General features: G+C 39.5%; 2 protein-coding genes and 1 long non-coding RNA gene across 4 annotated transcripts; 2 read left to right on the plus strand and 1 right to left on the minus strand.

Moving 5' to 3' along the window:
* Positions 1-233: 233 nt before the first annotated feature.
* On the plus strand, positions 234-13778 carry LOC146474677 (uncharacterized). Its single transcript, XM_085116406.1, has 4 exons — positions 234-410; positions 531-587; positions 9008-9343; positions 12375-13778. Exons 1-4 carry the CDS (start codon positions 234-236, stop codon positions 13563-13565), a joined length of 1761 nt encoding a protein of 586 aa, XP_084972532.1. The 3' UTR covers positions 13566-13778.
* LOC146474678 (uncharacterized) lies at positions 1717-12348 on the minus strand. Its single transcript, XR_014866043.1, has 3 exons — positions 11514-12348; positions 3909-3971; positions 1717-2218 (listed from the first exon to the last, which is right to left on the minus strand). It is a non-coding gene; the product is annotated as an uncharacterized LOC146474678 (long non-coding RNA).
* Positions 13779-18977: 5199 nt separating the features above from the next.
* Positions 18978-25269, plus strand: LOC146474679 (uncharacterized). Of its 2 annotated transcripts, none has more exons than XM_085116428.1 (6): positions 18978-19143; positions 20962-21066; positions 21579-21758; positions 22573-22755; positions 23909-24004; positions 24949-25269. In XM_085116428.1, the coding sequence occupies exons 1-6, from the start codon at positions 19056-19058 to the stop codon at positions 24981-24983; spliced, it is 687 nt and encodes a 228-aa protein (XP_084972554.1). In that variant the 5' UTR covers positions 18978-19055; the 3' UTR covers positions 24984-25269. The 2 variants fall into 2 exon arrangements, with proteins under 2 accessions (XP_084972554.1, XP_084972555.1); XM_085116429.1 differs by having other exon boundaries at positions 21582-21758.
* Positions 25270-25548: the final 279 nt, after the last annotated feature.

The following is a 25548-nucleotide window of genomic DNA, read 5'->3' on the forward strand; positions in this document are numbered from 1 at the left end:
GAGTAAATTACATTTACACCAGAAGCTACCCCTCCCCTCGTAGAAAAAAGTTGCATACCAGACGGATCATCAGAATGAGGCTTCCGGCTAATCGTCTGGGACACAAGATGGTGGAGTTATATTTTCGAAGGTCTTTGTCGTGCTAGCCCCAGGCTGGTCATTTTATCTCCTGTACTACATGCTATGTCTTCTCTAATGTGTTCCCACCGCGCTAAAGCTAGCACATTCGTGAAATGAACGCACAAGACACGCGAATTCAACAAATGTTGAAAATCCGACGAACTACGCTAGGATTTGGTGTTGTTCAAATCCTTCTAGGCATCTCGCTTACAGCGTTATCCTTCACGGCTTTTGGGTTTACTTCTTCGGACAGAATTCGAAATGCTTGTCCATACTGGGCTGGATTCACGGTATGTTGTTTTACATTTAATTTGATCGGGTTTAAAATCTGTGGCTATCGAAATTATGATATAACTTAACTTAAACTTAAAGTTGGAGTGATTAGAAATGAGTTGTCGTGTTTTCGTCAGGTATTTTGCAGCGGTGGCGTTGGGATCATTGCATGGAAAAACTCGTCGGTTATTTCGGTGAGTTTGTTTTGAATTTCAGTCTTAGTTCCAGCTTCCTTACATGTATTCTAAGAGTACCCAGTACTATTTTAACGACGTATGCATGCGAAGTTACTGGTAACTCAAATCACATTTGCTCTTCGCTTTAATTTATTGTACAAACCCATAACCTCGCGAGTATTTAAGATAAAGTGCTTGATGGCTAGACATTTGTTTCGTTGTTAGAGTTTTGTGGCTACTGGGTTTTATACAGTGTGAAAAGTGAAAGCTATAAATCTTGAATTGTAAAGTTTCATCATGAGGGGAAACAGACACCTTCGTGTTTACCCAGAGAGCGCAACAAAAGATTATTTTTGACCATCGTCTGTCACTCTCTTGTAGATTTAGCTGCCTGCATTCGTAAATAACTCGAAGTAAAGTTTAAAAATGTGGGAAATGCTATTTTGCACGCTCTAAGATTGAATATATTTTCCCCAACTTTCCAGACATTTAATTTCCATAAACTTGTCAGTTTCGATTCATTTTATTTTAAAATTTTATGATTTCTTTTAATTCGCTTGAAATCTGTTGGGCTTAATGAAGTCAATTTTGAAATCCCTCTTATACGGGGCGCCACTACATAATTTCCATGATCTAGTGATGTGCAGGCAAGCACACGCAATCTATATGAACAAAAGATTGTGGTTGTCTACAGTCCTTTTTTTCTTCAGACTAAACTATAGAATTTTCATACATCGTAGACAGCACGCAGCTGAACTTTCAATTAAATCCCTTTGTGTGTTTTTTATGTGGGTTAAAGAAAAGAAAATATGGTATTTATTTTTGGGAATTCTTTCTTCTTAATTACTTATCTGAAATCTTTAGGAGGCAAAACCGTTTTTAATTATTTTCGACAAAAAAAATACATGAAATTGTCTTGTTTCTTCTCATATTTAAAATAATTCTGTAAATGCAGTGAAAGAGATATAACCCTATATTGAAATATCTGATTTTAACTTGGAGCCACACAGATGTATGTGACGCAACAATTTCAGGCAAAGAAAAGGCAAAAATTATGATCATGAGATTTTGCTTGTAATTATTCATAACAATGACAAAGTATTATTAACAGTAGCAGACATGAGACATAATTTCAATTAATGCAAGATAACGGCTGGATGTTCACATTTATTAGCAATTGATATGAACATGGTAAATTCTTCGCTGTTATCAAACTGTCAGAAGCTGTGGCTGATATAAGGTGAACAGAGAGTCATAAGTTGAATGGATTTCAAGCTTGAGCCAATGTAATAAAAAGCATAATTATATGGTTCTTCTATTCTGGCCACAAATATCTGGCATTATTCTTCTTTCATCTTGCCCTTAGCCATCTGTACTTTCTGATTACAAAGAGATGTGGTTTCATCTCACCTGATGGCAGCCCACGATCAGTGGCTTTTTAATTAAATAAAATGTGTAGCTCTCTGATCATCTGGCTTTCTTTGAATCTTTGTATCCTTGTATCTAGATATCATCCAAAAGTGTGACTGGAGAGCGAAAGAACTTCACTTCCAGTTAGTTATTGTGTTCAATTTCTCAGGTCTTGGTGTTTCTTTCCAATATCTGTTGATTTAGTGTGATTAGTCTCCACCTCCTGGTCTGATTGTAATCTAGTAAAGATAAATTGATTGATGTGAGTTGGTTTCCGTGGTTTCTTCACCAGGTTGGGAGTAATTTTAAAAACAATACTTATCACTGACGCATTATAAGTGAGTTATGGTCGGGAAAATTCATAACATGCCACGTATAGGAGGCGGATTTGAAATGTTCATTAAAACATACTGCCTATGTTTTTTTGTACTAATGGCGGAATGAGAACAGAATATAGGTCAATTAGCTTTCAAATCATGAGTCCTTGATCAAAAAGATAAAAGTTATGATAAATTATCAGTAAGTCTTCTCTGTAGTGTAAAAGTGGCCCTCGGGCAGGTCTGTATGACTCACATGCGAAAATAGCATTTTAGTCACTCATGATTCAGGTGTCTTCATTGTTTAGGAGATGCTTTAAGTAATGGTTATTGTTCCATAGTGCAAGCTTTGATTTGCCATTTAATATCTAGACAAATTTGAATTCTACGCTGTCTCCTTTAATTCTCAGGTTGCTGACCTGATTTTTTCCAGCTTGGGAGTTTTATTTTGCGAGCACTTGATAGATTTTCATATGCAGTTAGAACTGTCAAATTTTGACTTATTTGATGTTTACATGCATATGTACAGAGCTCTGAAGTAGATATGCTAAGTGCCATTGTGTGATTAAGATCGTTTTTATACTGAGATCTAGATAGGTGACTTTTTTATACTTTATAATTTTTTATGCTCTTGTATTAGCTGGAACATTAGTTTCTTTATCTCAATGACCATGAGGTACTATCTTCACTTTTGTGTTTGTGGATGAAATTTATTAAGTTCAAGCATGACCATTCAAATGAAAGCAACTGAGCAATACCTTATTGTGGCACTGTTTATTGTGCTGTTGACAAGGTGGTTCTATCTGTTGAGTCTGTGGATGAAATCCTAAAGTGTGACCATTCAAATGAAAGCAACTGAGCAATACTTTATTGTGGCGCTGTTTATTATGCTGTTAACAAGCTGGTTCTAACTTATGAGTCTGTGGATGAAATCCTAAAGTGTGACCATTCAAATGAAAGCTACTGAGCAGTACTTTATTGTGGTGCTGTTTATTATGCTGTTGACAAGGTGGTTCTAACTGTTGAGTCTGTGGATGAAATCCTAAAGTGTGACCATTCAAATGAAAGCTACTGAGCAGTACTTTATTGTGGTGCTGCTTATTATGCTGTTGACAAGGTGGTTCTAACTTTTGAGTCTGTGAATGAAGTCCATAACGCTAGCAAGTAAAGCACTCACAGATAAGGCACACTCCAAGATTAGAAACTCAAAAGTTAGGGAAAAAAGCCACAGTCTAGTCATAAGGAAGCTTAGTGGTGGGTCAATGAATGTAATGATAACATGTTTCACTATACGACACATGTCAATACAACTATCACAATATGACACAAATTCTAATATAAAATTGTTACAGTACAACGAACTCAACCGTGGCCACCCAACATTGATCAGCCAATCGCAGGTCACGTTTACAACAAAGGAGTCTGGTTTTGGTGGTTTGTAAACCAATCAAAAAAGAGAACATTTCTTTAAATTTCAAAGTGTCGGTTTTATCGGTGGCCCTGGTTGAGTTCATTGCACTGTAATATACTCAAAAAGGACAACAAAGACTTGAAACCAAACATACTTTTTGTTTGTTCCTCTGCATTTCAAAAGAAAACATTACGAGAGTACCTTGCATGGGGGCTAATGGGCAGGTGGAGGGCTTTCATCCGGTACTTGTAAGCTTCGGGCTTTCTAAAAGAGAAAGAAATAGAAGTACATTTACTCGATCAGGTGAATGAGAGGCCTGCTAGGAGTTTACAATGTTCCAGGCTGTAGTTGATTGTGCAGTTATTCTCTCACTGGGTCACAATGTTTCTTGGACAGTAAGGATCGACACACTTCGTATCATTATTTAAAAGCTAAATTTGGGTATTTTTTAGTTTCTTCTACTGGTGGGTGTGACCAGGGTCACTTGTACATACTGGAGGAACTTGTGGCTCATAAGCTGAGACTACTTCAGGATAAATGAAAGAAAAATACAGTAGATATGATGCCGAGTCTGGGAATCAAACCTGGTCCACATTGGTGGGAGGCAAGTGCTCTCACCGCTGCACCATCCCTGCTCCCCCTGGATGATATGTATTCAAGTGAATTGGAAAAGCAGTAGTGATAGATCACTGTACCCTTAAAGGGGAAGTATCACGCAAATTTGCTCTCATTTCAAAACCCAGAAATGTTTGTCTGTCAGCAGAAACAACAAAATAATTGTCAAGTTTGTTATAAATTATCACCCCTGTGCAATAAAACTGTCGATTAGTGCCTCTGGCCAGAGACAGAGTAGGTCGGTATGGATTGAAACTTGAAAAATGTTGGGCTAATGTTTTTCAAGTTCTCTTATTTTTGTTTCCAAAATACGCTAGAACAGATCACGAGTTGTTCCTTTCAATAATTAAGTTGATTTCTTTCCTCTCGTCATTCTAGAATTATTTGGCAGCTGATTGAAGGTCTTATTCATCATTTTTAACAAAAGATACATGTATCAAAAACCCCATGATACTTCCCCTTTAATGCAAACATCATCAGCTATCTCCTGTAGGGGGGTACCCCATGCAAGTAGACCTCTTTATGGCAACTTATAGCTAGATTTTATTGCTAGTTTGTCTAGTGAGAAGGGGGAAATGAGGGAGGTTTGTTTTCGCTTCCAATAGGGGGAAATCAACACTTTCAAGAGGGAACTTTACATTTGAGACTGTAACCCCCTCTCCCTTCAGAATTTTCAATAACTTTCCTGAGGGTAGGGGTGTTGGGGGAAGGGTGGTTTTGGAAAGTTTCTGCATGTTTTGACATTGTTTTTGTTGTACATCATCAAAAGAACAAAGACCAATACACTCTGATTACTGCACTTATTTTGGTATGTGCTCAGAGTGGAAGTATTTATTTTGTTGTCGTTAAATCATTTGAAGTACATTGCACATTATCAATATTAATTTATTGCAAAAATAGAGGTAGGATTGTTTCCTTACAAGGGAGAAAGTGAAGATATCAAGAGGAAGACATAATGTTCCATCAGGATGCATAATTTTAGCACCAGTCTCAGACAAGTTTTTTGGCCTGGGATTTAAAAAAGCTCATTATAGCCCAGGGTGGGGCCCTTCAAACAGGAATCCTTAATGGGTAATTTGTCAGGATAAACACATAGATGGTATTCAGTTTTCAGTTTAAAAGCTTTGTGAAGTAGATTCCTTTGAAGTTTAAGTTTGTCCTTTGTTTGGACATTGGCTAATTTAAATTGTATTAATTTGTAATTCAGGATTATTATTAATCAGCTTTAAGTGGTTAGGCCCTTAATTGAATTCTATTTTAAAGTTCATTTGTTAAGTTTTTAGCATTTTTTGAAATTTCATTTCAAGGTATCTGTGACATATCTTTTTAATCTTTGTTTTGTTACTAACATCCATTAAAATGACATTTTTTAAAAATTATATTTGCCGCTGCTAACATTTAATACAATGATATATATTACAAAAATAGAATTCAAGAAAAAAAATAGTACATAGCTCTTGGGATGAAAAGGACTGGTGATTTTGGTGTTAAATATCAGTTAGTCTGTTAATCGACTTCTATTTTTAATGTGTATTACTTTTCTTGCATTTTATCAAATTTCCTCTCAAAAGATATATACCAGTGATACCCAGGCATCTGGACTTGTAACCTGGAGCTGTCAAAAATTGAACATTTCCTTATTTAAGTCTACATCTGGACATGCCTGCAGAGAATGTTGTGCCCCACAATTAATTCCAAAGCACGTGTTGGACAAGAGATGATAGATGGAAATATTGGAGTAGGGGGTAGGGCAGGGAACAGTGAAAATAACAGTTATGCATTATTGCATACAGAAAGAAATCAAGGATTTCAAAATGGCAGGAAATGCCAAGGAAGGGGTGGAGAGGGGTAAGAGAGTTGAAGTCAGGAGTTTACCCGAAAATGGTTATTTCCAGTAGAGTCCAGTTCTTGTCATCATGAGTGGCCATCCATCTTTATTTCATGTTACATGTTACTTTCAATGACATTTATTTCTGAATCAATTGTATTTTCATAATTCCCCCCTCCCTCACCCCTAAATTAATAAGCCCCAAATATCTGATACTATAATCCTTCAGATAGTGTGCTGTCTTTAACAATTATTCCACGAGCGCGCGTTGGAAATGAGATGATAGATAGCCAACGAGGCGCGCAGCGCCGAGTTGGCTATAATCATCTCATATCCAACAAGCACGAGTGCAATAATTGTTTTATTAAAAACAATCAAGATACAGTCGAATCTCCCGTACGCGACCACCCATAATGTCGAGGATATGTGGTCGCTTACGGGAGGTGGTCGCTTACCAGAGGTCAGACCACAGGGGGTCTAAATTTCGGGTAATTTACATATGGTGATTGCGGAGACCTAACCCTTTTGCCAGTGCTTATCGAAACCCATAGTTAATTTGTAATAACTTTTCTTAGCTACAAGTATATTAAGACTGGTCCAAAATTATTCTCTAGAGGCAAAATATCGTAGGGTGATTATTGTTTGTATCTCACGAATACTTATTACAGCGATTGAGACAATTATTGAAAGAAACTTGACTCTTTTATTGCCCCAGGTGGCGCTGTCTAAATTTTTCAGGGAACAGAACATAAGCAAAAAGATAAGAATGATAAAAGATAAGACAGTTTTTTCCTACAAGGGATTCAATCTGATGAAATGTTATTTCAGTGTAAAGTATAGTGCATGTGTATTTTATCAATTGTTTCAGTGCTAAGCTATATCGGAAAACACTTCTCGTAACTCCGGCTGTGAGAATTAAGCGTCCGCTGTAATGATGTAGCCAATATGTTACAGCGACACGTTTTTCAATTTCCGCCCTTGAGAGAAACAGCAGATTGTGTGTCAAGTGGTCGCCTACGGGAGGTTAAAGGGACAGTATCACGCTATTTTTAGCAACACATTGAAAATCGAAAAGACGCTATTCGGTTGATAGCAGCGAAGATATAATGACCAAAATTCCATTTAAAGAGTATCAGAATGCCAAGAAACTATCCAAGGATATTTGCGCCGGCAGATGACCAAAATAAAAATGGATTCAAATTTGAAAACGTCCGGCCGACGTTTTCAATTTTCGCTGTCGTAACGCACTAAAAATCGGTTGTACTATATTTTGGTTCAGCCTTTCGTCTCAGTAGAATCACTATTAATATTTCTTAAAATTAGAAATTTAGAAATTAATGAACACAGTGTTCAGAGTTTAAATTTAGTGAATTTTTGCCCAAAATCATGATATCTCCCATGATACTGCCCCTTTAAAAACAATTGAAAATATTAAAGAATGATCTCTAAAAGTGGTCGCTTACAAGAGGTGGTCGCCTACGAGAGGTTCCATCTATAGTGATTTGACTTGAAAAAATTTTGGTATTTTGGAAAAGTGGTCGCTAATGAGAGGTGGTCGCTTACGAGAGGTGGTCGCTTACGAGAGGTGGTCGCAAAGGGAGGTTCGACTGTATATTACTAGATCCTACTGATTTCGCTTTGTAAGAACAACCAGAAGACCAATTTAACGGTCGCTATTTCTTGGGCATGGTATAATGGCTGATATACCATGGCCGCTAAGCCATTCAAATATGGGAATTGCATTATACAATGATCCAGTTTTTAATAATCCATATTAGCTCATGAACCGTGCCAGGTACATGTAAGCTGTTAGCTTGGTTTTTAAAACCCAATCAATTTTGAAAAGCAAAACCCCCACCAATAGTAAATATTAACCCTCTCCAAAAATAAACTCCTCAAAAAGTCCTTTAAACTGACTTCATTTTTGGCATTTAATGGTAAACGGTACCTCGGTACTTCTTAACAGATGAAGTTTATTTTGGGAGTGACTGTGTCTCAAAAGTTAGAACCACCTTGTCCAAAACAGCACCACAGGAATATACTGCTCAGTAGCTTTCATTTCAGTGGTCACACTTTAGGATTTCATCCGCAGACTCAAAAGTTAGAATCACCTTGTACAACATAACAAACAGCACCACAACAAAGTACTGCTCAGTAGCTTTTATTTGAATGGTCACACTTAAGGATTTCATCCTCAGACTCAAAATTAAGAACAGCCGTGTCAAAAGTGCTGCTGAGAAGCTCATTTCAATGGTCAAATTTTAGGATTTCATCCACAGACTTAAAAGGTAGAACCACCTTGTACAGCATAATAAGCACCACCAGGGGAAAGTATTGCTCAGTAGCTCATTTCATTGGTCACATTTTAAGATTTCATGCACAGACTTTAAAGTTAGAACCACCTTGTACAGCATCCAGCACTACAAGAAAGTACTGCTCAGTAGCTTTCATTTGAGTGGTCAAGCTTAAGGATTTCATCCACAGACTTAAAAGTTAGAACCACCTTGTACAGCATAATTAGCAGCACCACAGGAAAGTACTGCTCAGTAGTTTTCATCTGAATGGTCACACCATAGACATAAAAGTTAGAACCACCTTGTTAACAGCATAATAAGCAATACTACAGGAAAGTACTGCTCAGTAACTTTCATTTGAATGGTCACACTTTAGGATTTTATCCATAGGCTCAAAAGTTAGAACCACCTTGTACAGCATAATAAGACCACAAGGAGAAAGTATTACTTGGTAGCTTTCATATCAGAGGTCACAGTAAAGAATTTCATCCACAGATTCAAAGTTTTGTGCCTGAAAACTGGGCTTTGTGCCATTTACATTTTTTGTGTCTGATTTGTTGCAGATGAGCTTGTTTACATTCTTCTCAGCCGTCTGTGTGGGGCTTCAGATGATTGGCACAATATTAACTGGCGATGCTGGTGGCTTGCTCAAGTCTCTTGTTATGTGCGAGAAACAAATCTCAGGCGACATATGCAAGTGCTGCGACTCTATAGCGGCATGCCGACACAGCGCTGGGGGAATTGAGTTTGAAGGAGTAGACGACTGCAGCACTTTAACAGGATTGCTTACTGGCTTAATGTACGGACTCTGTGTTTTGACCATCTTTGGAAGCTTTTTATGTTTTGTTGCGACCATACTGGGATGTACTGCAGTGGCTCGTGAGACAAGCAGAAATCAGGTACTAAATATACAGGGTTCCTATCAGGGTCCAGTATTCAGGGTCCTATGCTAGGGCCCCTCGTTAGGGTCGCAATCAGGATCCCTGAAGTGCAAAAGCCCCCAACATTCGTTTGCCTAGAATGAAATTCTCTGATAACCGTTTACTGAAGTATTTGAACGAGATTAAATTTGGACAAACATTTAAGAATAAAAATTTGTCACTTGAAAATGATGTCATGGCGACATCAAAACGTTCTGCAAAACTCATCGCTAATTTTTAACTACTGAAGTACTGAAGTATTGTTTACGAAAATGCAGGTAATTTACGACCAATCCTGGTTCCGAATAGCGGTACTTTGAGCAAGGTTTAATACTTCTTTGTTAGATTTTCTGTACTTTTGTGAATTTAGGAATCACCTAACAGTGAACAAAATATAACACTACCGAACTCGGTACATCACAGCATTCGATCCGGGGTTTCCAGATTATCGTTCACATGCCTAAACCACTCGGCTACTGCACCAACCATTTTTGGCATCACAGCTGTTTTACCTCAAAAACACGCGGAAGCGAAGAATGGAGTGAACATCCTCTGAAAAACGTCAGCGCAAACACAACTGGCCGAGTGTTTTACCCTCGCCTGTACAAGCGTGTTTGTAGAGATTCTTCTGCCTTTCAAACACAGAAACGTTTCTTGAGACCGAAGCTATAATTTCAGTTTTAAATTTGTGCATGAAACAGACTTTGCTTTGCTTAAAGTGTTCAAAATTATCGTCGTTTTAAGTTTTAAAGTTGTTTATGTTGGTTTTTTTAGTTTTTTAAGGTTTCCTCATTTCCCCTTGTTCTGCTTTTAAACCATTTAAACCCATTTACTTTGCACATTCTTTTGAAACAATTTCGTCTTTTCTTATGATCCCAGTTCATGAATAACAGAATACACAGAAAATCAGTCCCAAAAGAACGCAAGCACCGTGACCTATCTTTCCGATGTCGTTATTTTAACTTAGCTATTATCCTCTTTATGTTTAAAAACTTTTAGAAAAACTTGACGGCAGAGTTACTGTCAGTCAGAAATAAGAGCTTGCCAGCCACTCGTGGGCACTGAGAACTCGCACGCAAGAGATGTTTTGAGACCATGCTGCTTTTTATTGTGCTTCCCTGCCAATTAATTTATCCGCTTTTGTTGAACATGTTTCATACGGTCTACGTATATCGCTTTTCTAAGTTCTACTTTATCTATGTAACTTCTGTTTCTACCGGACGTGGCAGCAACTGATCAAATAAAATCATTTTTGAAGACGAATATTGCAAGCGATTATGGGGTAAATTGAGTGGATCGTTGGTCCTTCGCGGACATGGTGACCTATCTTTTTTATTACATCTTTTGAAATGGTACATAATAGTGAAGAATTAGAGGAAATTTTCACGACAACTTTTATTTGGTGAGAATCACCTTAAACCAAAAACCTTTCCAAAAAAGCGGTTCATGATCGTCTTATTCTGTTTATTCCGAAAGCAGAATAGAAGCCAAAAGATCATGAATATCGCCTATTCCGTGTATTCTTATTCCGGAAGAGTGAAAAGAGTCTTCAGGAAACACTGTTATCTTACTGTTTCAATGGTTACCAAGGAAGCGGCAGTTTTACTGAAACTTCCTTTGTTTGTATTCCATGCTTTTGCACGTCACACCTCAATAATATATATCTGTGCTATGATGCGTATCGTGTCCGAACACGTACCACTAATATTACTAAGTATAAAAAAATTACTCCCAATCTTTCGCCTCTTCTTCTCTGAAAACGATTATTTCATCACCTCAAAGCGATATGAACAATGACAAATTATTTAGTTTTAAATAACTGAAACGGACTAGAATTAGAGCGTGTGAAAGAGCGCCATTGAACGCACGCGATGTGCACGAGATGGCTTTTAACATTGCCAACAGTGTGCGCTCATAAATTATAGAGTATTACCTCGACCTGCCCCCCACCTGAAACAAACCTGAAGAAGATTTACGAATTTCTTACGTTTAAACTCGCGACCATCAAAAATTCAGCCGAGCTACGGAGCAGGAGATCCCATTTTCTGTTTGTTCAGTTTTCTCCAAGTAAACATTTTTGAAAATGTTGTTAAATCTTTAACACCATAGGTGCTGAATTTTAGAGCACATTTTAAACTAGCTGTTTTACCTCACTTGTTCCATCTGAAATGCCGCATCGGGAACAACAGTTTTTTTTTTGCTTGCCCAGATTCTTCTCCGTTTCTCACCAATCCGCTGGGTCGGATTACGGGTATGAACAGCAAACGTGACTACTTATTTCTAATTCTAGCGAATGTGCATGTGCCAACTGAAGATTCGAAGTGCATTGTGGACGAAACGTGGTTGACATTGAGCTTTTCCGGGTCAAAAGTCAATGAACATGTTTGAATTTTCATTTCAAAAGACTGATAAACGGAGACGTTCGCTTCCTGTTTTCGACAACAAAATTAACCTTATCTTCCCAACATGGCGGACAGTAATCAAACACTGCAAATCAGGATCAAATGAGAACGTCAACTGTCGACAAGAATTCAGGCTCCCTCCCCTCCCCCGTTTTTCTGGCTGCTTTTATACGCTCCTTCTTGACCGTCATGCCCGACTGGTTAGAGCGCTATATGCGCCCAACGTTTTACGGTTAAGCAAGCCCTTCATACTTGTAGGTTGTCGGTTGTTTCTATAAACTAAACTGAGTTTTGAGACGGCATTACGGCTTTACAATGACGGCTAGTTGGGAGAAAATATATTCCGTATTGGGCGAAGCCTTTTGCACTTTTTTTGTTGGCCATTTATCAATTTTGTTATATTCCAGATGCTATAGTTTTAAGCAGGTGTAGAGTATCCCCTTAAGCTCCCTAATGACTGACCAAGCCTTCAGCTGTACAAAAATGCCCCTATTCGGTTGCAAATCCGCAAGTCAAAGTTTCGTTGCCTTTGCGCTAAGGTAACGTGCTGCCATCTAGGCTGTGATTGTGCCGTCGTTTTTAATTCTAATGTAAACATTCTTTTTCAGGGTCCTTGTAGCCGTCAAAGCTCTAGACGTTCACATTCCAGCAATCAGGAGCGCTACACATGGACGTCATACCCTACGGACCCGTCCATGCTGCCATCATACGCCCCTCCAGTGTATCACTCAGTTGAGAACTTCCAAGAGTACGGATTATCATCGTGCATTGTACCACCCCCCGTGTTTGACCCCACAGACTTGCCACCACCGTATTCTTCCCAGAATCCTTCGCTCGCCGAGTCTCAGTACTCGTTGTCGTCTCCCGAGTCTTCTACCAGTCAACATCAGCTTTCTGCCGGACAGGAATTAATGGAGGTGTGCGCGAGCTTGCGGTGTGCAATACACGATCCAGAAGCCAACGTTGAAAGAAACGAAGCTGCAGCGACTTGCAGTACCCTTACTGAGGTTATTCGTCTTGACGGTGGGGACCTCCCTTGGGACGAACAAGTTTGTGGTGGGTCACAAATCACGGCGAGTTATTCGGCTAGTGGTACATCATGTTTGTTGGGTCAATCCACAGATAGAAACTTTCCTGGTCAAGAAGACCACCAAAGAGATAATATGGACTTGAGTGAACATGAAACAGTTAGAACTGAAAATAGAAATGTTGTCCCTTTTGCGTCTCGCCACGCGTCGTGTTCAATTCCCAAACTACAGAAAGACTTACCCGACATTCTTCCAGAATGCGCGAGGTCAAAAGTGAGAGCTTCATCACTTGGAACAGCGGACGCTGTGTCAACAGTCGCCCAGGTAATCGTCCACCCTATTAAAACGTCGTCTAGCTCGCCTGTGCGAAGGACCACTATCTTGTCTCTTCACACTCGGTCCAGCTCGCTAGGGGAGAATTCCATCTATGTGAACTCGTTCGAGGTTTTGGCCAGACCGCCTCCAAACATGCGAGTTCCGTCAGATGAACCGAGCAAACCTTTCACTACAGACAGTTACTTAAACACAAGAAACGACGAGGAGCGTTTGCACCAAGGAGATGAGCTTCAAGGGGATACCGTGATAGAACATCACAGAAACGGGCGCAATGAACAGAAAAAGAAGGGAAAAGCTAAACACAGGCGACGGAAGCATCCACACAAAATCCCTAAGCAAAAACAGAAACAGGATGTGGAGTGTGAATTACCGACTTTGCAGGTGAATTGCGCGCAGGAAGATCCGCTTCCACCAGGCAAGGAAACGGTTGTATAGCCATAGCCGGAAGTGGGAGTCGCAGATAGGTTTGGCTCATCTCGCTTCCTTTACCGTTAAATGGAGGTTTGTTTCTTATAAGGGGGCAGGGGCCCGTTTCTCGAAAGTCCCGGTAACTTACCGGGCCCGATAAGTATATTTTTCAATGTTTTTTCCCCGATTACACAGTGATCACAGACATGGTACTTGGCTAATGATTTCATAGAATTATAAGATTTTAAAGTTTAGTATTCAAAGCTAACAAAAGTTAACTTTTGTTAAGAAGCATTTATCACCAAAGACACTTATCGGGCCCGATAAGTTACCGGGACTTTTCGAGAAACGGGCCCCTGGGTCTAAGAATTTTTGGTGGCTCGTTCAGTTAGAGTGGTTTTCAACTGAGTGTCCTAAAACCAAAGTGAAAGAATCATTTCAACCAAACACAACAAAAACACAAAAGTAATACCAATTTTTTTTTCCAAACTGCCGTTGATCATGAGTCAATAAAAATCGCATTTCCATGCATTTCAATTTTGGCTCTCCGTGCTTTCTTGGTTTTCGGAAATCGTTTGAGTCCACTTTACCGTGACTTCAGTTAATTTTTGCCGAAGTCTGTTCACCGACGGCAGAGCCATCAAAATTAATTTCTTGACCCGGCCCATTTAACACGTTTTGGATTAAGAAAAAGACGATAAATATTGAATTTCGAACGATACAAGCGAGTATAGGATATTGTAAAGCTTGGTCAGCAACCAGCAACCCAAACGAAAAGATTTACATAACAAAAACGAACAGAACGTTTTGCGGCATTTTTAATCATCGTGAGAAAATATTTCATGAGTTAGTGATTAGGGTCCTTGCCGAGTGAGGACCAGGTGAGACTTATGAATTAAATGTGGCTCTTGGTATGAATCATTCAAATGAAAGCTTCTGAGTAGCGGTGGTGCTGTTTATTATACTGTGCAAGATGGCCAACATTTTGAGCCTGTGGATGAAATCCTAGAGTTGACCATTCAAACGAAAGCTACTGAGTGGAACGTTTCCTGTGGTGCTGTTAGCTTTTCAATATTTAGATTTTTTTTTGCTTTCAGCTTTGGTTTTGAACAGGTAGGAGTTAACAGGTATAAACGAGTACTTTGGGACTGGATAACTGTAAAAATATTCACAGCTTGCTCCCGGTCCTTTTAATCCAAAGAGTGGTTTTTTTAGTCGAGAGTAACTTAATATATAACAGAGCAAATATAACAACTGGCAAGCCACCGTAATAGTGGCTTGTTAAACTATTGACAGAGTGGTTTTCAGTTGACTGTGGAAATTTTGTTAACGTGGTTTTTTAATCAATTACAGAGCGCTGTAAAAACTTTTGGTTCAACATGCTTTTTCCTGAGCCAATGAGAAGCAAGAATTTAGCGATCAAGTGTTACGTCACTTACGTGTCTCGAGCTCGTTTTCCCGCGCTTTGAAGCAGCTGCATACTGCTTTCTCTTATCAAAGGAAACATGCATTTTCCTGAGCCAATGAGGAGCAAGAATTTAGCAAAAAAGTGTTACGTGTCTCAAGCGTGTTTTTCCCGCGCTTTTCCCAGGTGCATGCTGCTCTCGCTTATCAAAGGAAACATACTTTTTCCTGAGCCAATGAGGAGCAAGAATTTAGCAATCAGGCGTTACGCGTGTCAAGCGCGTTTACCCGCGCTTTGAAGCAGCTGCATTCTTGCTTGTGTTGTGATTGACAGCAATGCCAAGACGTGATTTATACGACAGTCATTTGAAAACCACTCAAAAAATGTGCATGCGTGATGTGTAAGTAATATATCTGCGTATGGTGTTTTATCTTTGTGGTCGTGAACGGAAACTAAACTGAACCTCATTCGCATATGTTTCCTGAGATTTTTGTGGAAACAACTGCCTGGCGTTCTACCACATGCTAAGAGCTGAAACATACGGACCACACAGTACCAAGCTTGAAGTCCGACATTTTTTGAAGTAATTTAATAGCACGCATCAAAATCTGACGACAGTTTCGGTCAGGAAACCAACTTGGGTTCACCTGCAGCCTTAAGTTGGTTTCTTGGAAATGAACTTAAAATTCTGATTGGTAGTCGATCTCTTGAGAGCATGCAGCGTTGTATCTTCTTTCTGTTCAGTACTTCGTCAAAACATTTTTATTTTGTCTCAAGCTATGGTTTATGAGATCGTTTAATTCAAAACCTTTTACTTAAAATGAATAGGAAATTGAAAAAGAGAAAGTTAGTGTGCTTTCCATTTCAGTTCCAGAACTTGTCTGCCAGTCCGGCCACTTTGTAAATCGAATTCGTCATTTTGAAGGGATGATGCCGCAAAATCTTGAAAAATGATTACTCTGAAGAAATTCGAATTACTAGGATAAAACTTATCCTTCAAATTGGTACATTCCGTTTACGAACAAACCGGTCTGGCCGGCAAGTTCTTTCAAATGGAAAACGCCCTGTTAGTGTAGATGTTTAGTCTTACAATAGTTAGCCCTGTTCCTCCAAAGTCTTACTCTAAATAAAAAATGCAATTCGGATTTTCTGAAATGAATCGTCCATTCTAATTTGCTGCGCTTTTATATTGACCGCTTGCTTTCTATCTGGATTACTTTTCCATGTCATTCTTCTCAACTGGCGCATTTCTAATGTTAGAAAAATGATCGAAATATTGATCAATGTTCCAGCTTGTTTGGTTTGTATTTTTAAATAATGGGCTGTGTATTTTCTTTGTTTACTTGTGCGTCGAGGTTCACATGTGACAAAAATGCACCCTTAGCCGTAACGCTAGGTCAGCGACAGCTTTGTAGAATAACTGTTTTCCAATTGAAAATTGTGGCAAATTTGTCTTATTTTAGAGACTAAGGGCTAAATTAAACTTGGCAACAATTGCCGGGGCATGAAATGCCTACCTACAAAAACAGCCGTGATATATTGGAGGGGAAGTAATTTTTTTGTGGCTTTAATTGAATAATTAGTAGAATATTCATCTATTTATAGCGACGACGTGTCACTAAACTATTTGTCCTTTGGGACATTAATGACCAGTTACGTGAAAATATTAAAGTAATTATCTTGTTACAGAAACGGAAAACGTCATTCCGTTATATTTTTACCATAAAGTATACCAAAGTAACGGGGACGTGATTTAAACATGAAGTTAAACCATTTGATGACCTAGAAAGAATGAGTACCCTTATTAATGTATTATAGTATGGTTTTATCAAACATGTCCTTAAATCGAGCACTTGTTATATAGAAGATGTCTATGTATTACAAAAATTAAACATTAAAAAGGCATATCGATTTAAAGTGTTACCTCTCTTGTCTTATTATTTTGGTGGGGACGTGAGAAATTTTCGTTGAGGCTCGCACGAGAAGCTCTCGCAGGCTTGCCCGCCTCGCGTGGACCTTTCGCGCGCGTATCCGGTAAGAAATCGCCCTTCCCAGTGTGATCGTTTGAGTAAGAGTTGTTCTGATGAGCGATGCGGTTGCTCTTGACATTGGATGACGTTTTAAGCAGACTGATTGAAAACCATTCAATTATTGAAACTCCAGTATCACAACGAGCTCTTATTCGTCATGTTCGTCAAAATGTGTTCACTTACAATTTTAGTGATTATATGTCCAGCTAGACTCTTGTACTTAATATTAGGGCGGGCCTTTACAAGAAAACAGAACACAGACTGCAAAACAGTCACTGTTTCTCCTGAAGTTGACGAGCAAAGAAAGACAGAAAACAAGAAACAAACGAAAACAAATTCAAAAGAAAGTCCTTGTAGGGTATCTACATCGTTCTTGACAAAGCGTATTTCGCTAAGGTGGCAGAACTTGGCCTCGTTCTTTCGCACCGATTCCGTCCACCGACAGCAGTATATTAATATAAACGAGGTCTCACACCAAACCTCTCCTTCCTCTTTATAGTACGGCGGGACAGAAGACATCAGTTGAGATCATCGAGCATGTATCGACACCTGAAGCAGATACCTGTAAATGAAGACAACGCTTCAGAGTACGGTTTACAAAGTGCCGCGATATTTTAACCAATCACAAATTAAAGCAAAGAAATCAAGGAAAGTCACGGTGAAAACCGCGCAACAGCAGAATTCAGTGGAATGGGTTCCACCAGGAGCTTATAACCTCCTGGTTCCACCTCGTTTCCAGGGTCTCTCTTCCAGATAATTTTATGAAGGCACGTAACATTCTTGTCCCCTGAGCCGCCTGGTCAGTCTTGGCCGCTGGAGGCTGGTGGCCCCGCCTGCTAAGAGGGACAGGGGGCTCTGGAGACGAGAATGGGCATGTAACCGTTTAAACGGTTTCAAACCATTTGCCCAACATTCCTTCAACAAAAGTTTGTTGGTTCTTGTCCTTGCTCCGCGAGGTATTTCTCCCGGGCACTCTGCTTTCCCATCTCCTCAAAAACCAACACTTCTAAATTCCAATTCGATCTGGAAAGTGTCCCCAATTGGTACTCTGTGTTAAAGATATTGACATCTAAGTTAAGTGGTTTATTTTTTATTTTTTATTTTTTATTGTATAAGGTAAACAGGATTTGAAAACCATACTGAATTATGTCAGCACCGAAACATCGGGGTTGGGTGTTTTTCATCATCAGCTTTTACTTGGTCTTTAATACTGAATACTTGTCTTTACATAATTTAATTGAGCGTATTGAGCAAAAACGATTTGTACGTGCTTTGCTGATGTCTCCCAAGGATGTTTGAAGTTTCCTAAAAGAAAAAAAAAGAGATAACCTGATTCTCGTCTGGAACATCGTAAGGTCGATCAAGATGGCGCTCCGCTTTATTACGGGAAATTGTTGAACTGATATGTGATTATTTGTAAGGAAGAAAGGTTGTACAAATCAATTCTCCAAAGTGGAGAGATATTTTCCATAATAGCACATAAGAGTCTGACGTTTGAATAAGTGTGCGAAAAACATTGAAAATTCGTAACAAAAGGGCTTTCCCTCCCATTTTTTTCAAAGGCGTTCCGTCATCAGATATCTCCAGGGGTCAATTGTTCCGGAGTTTAGTTTGTTTTCGAGGGCACTTGGCATTACGAGTGAGCCATTTGTCTAGATTCGTGTGAAAGATAAGGTATTCCAGCTGCCCTCAGATGCCCTCAACGGATGTGCACAATGGACTATTCAGCTTTGTTTTTCGTTTTCCCGTTTCAGATAAGATGGCTCTGCTGTACGGCATACTTTATTATTCACAAAGTTAATTTGCACATCAATTTTACACCACCGGAGTATTATGTTTACCATGTTTAATGTACTGAAGACGATGAATGGGTCTATTGATTTTTTTGGGGGGCATTTCTGGTAACACCGGTTTTGCACGTTCAGCGTAACTGGAGATGGAGAGCACAAAACACGGTTTGACAGGCAACAGACACTTGAATATGCTGAAAACCGGATTGACCAGTTAATAAAAAAAGAAAACCCTTTGAACAGTTGGTCAGTCTGACAGTTGCGCAAGCGAGGAAGCAAACAAAAGCACATCATGAAGGGCATTTTGTTGGTTTTGCTGGTGATTACTGCTGTTCTATTTGTCGCGGTCGAGTCCAGAAGAGGCTCAAAACCTCGGAAAGGTAAACTTTTATCATATGCAGACGCGTTTTCTGTGCCCAAACATTTTTCGGTGCGATTTTGTCGATACACAACTTTATTTTGATTAAGCAAGCTTCTAAATCCGCAAAACAAGCGTCGTAAACTGCCTATTTTGCTTCAATCCAATGTCAACTCGTCTGACGCAGTTGCAATCATACTGTTGGCAAATTTCGTATCCTCTTTTCCCAGATTGAGATTGTGCGTTGAAATTGTTTCGCCTACGTTCATCTCAATCTAGCCACCAGGCGAGCACTATGAAACGGGTTTTTGAATCTAAATTCGTTGATGCGTAATTATATCTTTTACAAAAATTTGCAAAATGGTTTAACTGAAGGCCTCAAATAAGAAGCAGTGAAAATTTTAGGTCCGCAAATCTGCACGGATCGACCATCTGGAAACCATACACACATTTTTTTGGCAAATTCTTGTATGATTGTGAAAAGGTCATTTTACTCTACGTCGTGATCAAATGCGATACTGTAATCTTTAAACCTGCAGGAAAAAGTAATTTCGCTGTAGTGCGGTTTTTATTGCATGCCGGTGCAACTAGCTTTTGCGTTTAAATGCTATTGCGCCACATTGCCTGTATCAAATATTTTCCCCCAAGGAGTGTGTGGGAGGGGGGGGAGGGGGAGGGGGAGGGAGTATTTCCCTATATCAGCTATGTATCTTTGTACGGCTTAAAAGAGTATGTTCTTTTAGACGTTTTGGTCTGAAATAGGGATTTTGACCATTTTTGTCTCGAAGTCTAAAAACGGGTAATGATTATTACAGAAACGCATATGGATTCTAGAAATTATGTCTTAAAATGGGTATGAATTTTAGAAAAAAGGATGCGGGATCGGGAAGATATATTTTGGTGTGAAATAGGGTAAGGGCTTAGAGAACAGAGCCACACACCCCCACCAAAAATTTCCGAAGAGTAACTCCCTCCACGCGGGGATCGTCGCGTTCACTACCCGAACTCCTTCCCCAGGAGACGGCTAACATTTCTAACAACTTTGGACTTTGGAGCATATGAAGTTTTGATTGATTGATTGATTGATTGAATGATTGATTGATTGATTGATTGATTGATTGATTGATTGATTGATTGATATCGAATCAGTCGTATTTCTCCTTCATGTTTTTCATCAAATTGCGATGCAGACAGAGATCAGTGTTGATTGACTGATTTCACGCAAACGCCGTTTGAGGTCAGCTGCTATTTATAAAGCGCATGCAAAGTAATATACCCTGCGAGCAGGTTACATCGCTTGCAGTCTTCTTCCCTTGTTTACACCGTATCAAAGTCGCAACAAAACTGAATCAAATCACTCTTACTAAATCGCAGCGAATTCACCGTAGCAGGCGATTAAATCAAAATCGTGGCAACGGCCTCAGTAAGCTGCTAGCACCTCAGATCACGCGGAACAAGGAGTTGCGTCTCGCGACTGGCTATGATCCATCGCGCACGCTACCAAACTTAGGTTAAGACTGCTGGAAGGTCTACGGCCTCAGGTGCCCATCACAATACTTTGAATTTGTGAGATTCGAAAAAGGGGCACTTTAGTCGGCGAGAGGCCGTATAGGCGGTGGAGCGCTTAGAAAACCAATCTTGCCGTTTTCTCAGCCCTTTGATATGTAGCGTCGTACAACTCTACAACTCGTAATACGCAGACGTTCTTTTACTCGCCACGCTACGCACAACTTCGTGGGGAAGAATGCGTGACGTGACAGTCCAAAGGACGTCTGGGTAAGATGCTATCTTGCCTGTTGTTCCTACTGAAATGCCCCATTTCTGTATGTTTGACTTTTAGCGCGGGCATGTGCAAAAGCCTGTCTTAATTGTACAGAGCGTGGTATCTGCGTCGACTGCAAAGCTGGATTTCGGCTGAATCAGGAGACAAATCAATGCGAAAAAGGTAAGTGAGTAAGTAAGACCTTTGTTAATGTGTCCTAACATCTAACGCACTGGAATTTACATTAACTGGGACACCTAACTACATAACAATATGAAAGAATACAATACAATCCTATAATATATACAGTTGGTAAAAATGATAAATGATAATTCAAAAATATACATTTTTTTTAAATAAAGAAAGAAATGAGGAAAAACTACAATACGGCATTAGTAAGTGGCTGCAGAGAAAACAGCCTTAACTACAACAATGTCCATCAGTTGAGAAAAATCAACTGATTCAATACGCTTCTTTAAAAATTAAATTTTGATGATGAACTGTATGCAGTTTAACCATGTCACTTAATTTCTGGAAAACTTTCAGAACGTTCTTCAACTACAACTTGATTGCTTGTCCCTGATTTGTCAATTGTCGATATATTTTTCTTATTCTTGTTTCTCTACCTTGTTTAATTTAGAAGACAATTATATGTGTGCCCAAGCATTGAGTTGAATTGATTCATGTTTTTTCAGCAGACTGTGGCAAGAACTGTGTTAGATGTGATGGCAGAAAATGCCTGGAGTGTGACAATGGATTTGCTAGAATCACCATAACGTTGAGACGATTCAATAAAACCATTTGTAAACCATGTGCAAAGCAAACTTCGATCAAGAAAAAGGGTGTCGATAAAGACGACTCAAAATGCGCTGCAGGTCAGAATAAACCTTTGACTCTCATTAGTCAGGAAATAGTCTCCGTAGTGTGTAGCGCTTTCAAAGTAGATTGTTCACAGTTCCCTATTTTTCCGTGGGATTTTCGAGACTCGTACGCTTCGATCGAACTCCCGCCATCTTGGTTTATAACGGCGAAGGCAACCTGAGGGGAGCGTCTAAAGTACTGGCGGGAATTCGACCGAAGCGTACAAGTCTCGAAAATCCAACGGAAAAAAGAGTAGAAAGAGAGAAGGAGAGGCAAACTGTACCCAGGGTCTCCTCCCTGACCTGTGCTCCAGGACATGCCTGTCTATGAATTTGTACCAATATCCGTTTCTTTCAAACTTTTGGTAAATTCTCTCTCCCGCTTGCGCGCGGGCATTCCTCTGCACGCCTTTGTTATTGCGACCAGCGCTCATTTCGCGTGACGTTCCCTGGTTATCGCTGTATCAGGTTTAGCTGCTTGCCTCTCGAAGAAGGTCAAGTTATTCCCGATCACGATCGTTTCAGTATTTTTGGAGAAAACAGAAAGCCACACTGAAACCAAAATATGTATTGTATTCGTAGCACAGATTGTGTAGTGCTGAGAGCACTCGCCTTCCGCCAATCTGGCTTGGGTTGAGTTTGTTGTTGGTTCTTGTCCTTGCTACGAGAGCGGTTTTTCTCCGGGTACTCCGGTTTTACCCTCTCCTCAAAAACCAACATTTCTAACTCGGCCTGGAACACACACACACACACTTATTGAACGAGTTCCTGAGTAAACGAATTGCACTTTTAAATTAAATTCCATTTTAATAAATGCGTTTTCTTTCAGCAAAAATGACAGAAGCTCTTTGTCCCAAAAAGTGCGCGGCCTGTGAGAATGGAACCTGCCTAAAGTGTGATAAAGGGTTCGCATTGTTTTCATCTGCAAAGCGTGATTCTAAATTCTGCATTCCCTGTGCAAGAGCCGCAAAGGCTGGAAAGTTCGCAAACAGCGACAAATCCCAGTGCCAAGGTATCGTATGTCAGTGCAACAAGCAGCTTTTTACGTTTAATACGTTTAACAAACAAACAAACGAAGTAGAAGAGGTTCGAACTGAATTATTATTAACCCGGCGGGGCACTCGCGTGACGAGGCGGGAGATTAACAGCTTTGTAGAAAAACGCAAAGCTATTAGACTGCAAGCAGTCCCTTTCTGGTTAGTCGAGATGGTACGCTCATAGCGCGGCGAGACTGGAGCGAGGAGAAATAATCGAGAAGAGACTAGGGAGAGAATTTTTTCCGCCTCTCCCCAGGCCCCCTTCCGCTTGTTCACTATAGTTTTTTTTCACACTCGGCTATTTCGCGCGACCTCTCGACTATCCAGAAAGGGACTGCTTGCAGTCTACAAAGCTATGAAAAATTGTCACCAATTTTCATTTATTTATTTATTTATTTTTTAACTACGTTCATGAAATATTCGTGAGCTCGGTGACGAAACAGCATAAATTTGAAGATCTAGTCATTCTTGAAATTCCGTGACTAAATCGTATTTTGTCCCATGCATACTTAGCTGTAATCCATTCTTGATTACCCATGGTGCACTTGATCGGATAAAAGGGAAATGAGACAACTATTAATTGATAATGTTAAACGATTGGCGGGGGAACTGAACGACAGAGACGGACCAAAATTCGTGAATTCTTTTGGACCCCATAGCTTTAGCAATGCGATGGGCAACTGGATGTTTTTTTTTTTTTTTTTTTATGGAAAGCCAGATTTTTGAATGCTTTGTCTTTATTTCAGCGTTGCCCGTTCCGGAATTCAATTGGAGACTGGGAACGAATTCTTAAATTTTCATTTAATAAGAAATTGGAGTCGATCACAAGAAAGATCACATTGAAATTAGTTAGTTTACTGAGTTTGAGGTTATGTCGTTAGATTTCAACCATGTAGAAGGCGTTCAAAAGTTGGAAAAATTAGAGACTTTTATATGGATTTGGAGAACGCCTGGCAAACTTACTAATTTTTATGGATCTGGCGATTGGGTTCATTTTTTTCATATGACTCAATTTGAACAATGTGTAAACCAGGGTCTAGTCCCTTTATGAACTTAGGAACAAGCAATTTTCACCTTTTTAAATTAATTTGTTGTGCTGAAGTATTTTGTTTCTTTCCATCTTTTCAGAGGCGTGTGGAAAAGGCTTTAAACTAAACCCGAAGACAAAGACATGCGAAATGAAAAAAGGCAAAAAGAGAGGAAACAAAAAACCCAAGAAGCAAGGCAAGTCATGATTAATTACGCGACGATCTACGATAATTGTCTGCAACCCAACTAAATTAAAGCCTATGGAGGTGCAATCTAACAGAGGCATTCAACATGCAGTTCATTTTGGTGGAGATCTGCGCGGAAGGCCTTTATAAATATATCGACTTAGAACTTCGGATTCGGTTTTAAAGAAATTCTAAAATTTTATTTGGTAAAACGTTAGCTCAAAATTTCGTATCACTGCCGAAAACTCATTCGTTTCGTTTTCGGAGGGGCAAATAATTTCGATGAAAATGCGAAGAAAGGTCAGCTGGCATTTTAGTAAAGCTAACAAAAGTTTCGTAAATTCGAGGGAAAAGATTCCGTTCCCTAAGACTTTCTGTAGCTTATATTTTCAGCTGAAGGATCCGAATGGTTCAAACTCTATAAGCTTACACAAATATGCCTTTAACAGGGCACAGAGCGATCTGGGGACACAGGAGACGTTATTTTAATTAAGTATGTTCGCGTTAGGTGGCCCTGAGCATAGCATTTTTATTAATTTGCTTCCACCTACTACCATTGAAAAAACTATTGCAGCAACAATTTCGAGTTATGGTGCCGCAATGGGCAAAAGATGAAGAAAGCACGCAAACAATTTTTTTTCAGCGCGGTTGGCTGTTGTAGTCTGAAATGCATTAGTGAAAGCAGTTTGAAATATATCTGTTTTACCAACAGCGCACCATGTATTTCGCCAGTATGGTGGCTGGGAAGGCCTGAAAAGACTTGAGAACGAAGAAAACTAAGCAATCAAACCAAATGTTGAAGTTTGTCCCAAAATTCCATGTTAATTGTCGGCTATTGCTCTCGCAATCTGGCCTACTAGAACTCCCGAGTGGCAGGGTCGAAATTTTTGCTTAATCTTTGCAAAGAGTGAGAAAATACGGTTTTAAAAACTTCTTTCTTCTTTTTTTTTTCAGGAGGGAAAAGAAGACCAAAGACGCCTGCTCCTTAAATAATATAGGACGTTCGCGTATCGCAGTCTACGCTTGTTAATCCACGCGCGTAAATTGATCTTGGATTAATGTAATTTTTGCACTCTAGTTATGTGAACTGGATAAAATCCCTTTTTACACTTTAACGATACCTCGTCGATGACAAATTAAAAAATCAAAGATTATTATTTAAGAGAAATCGATGATTGAAAGCTTGAGAAAACTGCCTTGATTTTATTTTATATAAGCACCGAGATTATATACAGAAACGTTTTCAGTATAATAAAATGTAGCATGATCGACAAAGAGTAGTCTTAGCCTCTTTCTCAGGAATATCGGAGCAAGCGGTAGACAGCCTGCGTACGTGGCAGGATGTTAAGCAAAGGCGATAGTTGGGCGAACATATCACGCGCGGACAATACCCCAACCTACGCAGGCTAGCCGTCGATAGAGAAGTATGAGATCATTCGAAGTCAAGACATAGTATTGTATAGTTGATAAAAATGCATAAATTGCGCAGCGCCTTTCATTAGGAAAGTTGCAATTGATAAATAAATCGCTGGAACGTGAGAAAAAAACCCCAAC

This window comes from Pavona decussata, unplaced genomic scaffold (assembly GCF_977016875.1).
Source record: "Pavona decussata unplaced genomic scaffold, jaPavDecu1.1 SCAFFOLD_87, whole genome shotgun sequence".
Taxonomy (NCBI): Eukaryota; Metazoa; Cnidaria; class Anthozoa; order Scleractinia; family Agariciidae; genus Pavona; species Pavona decussata.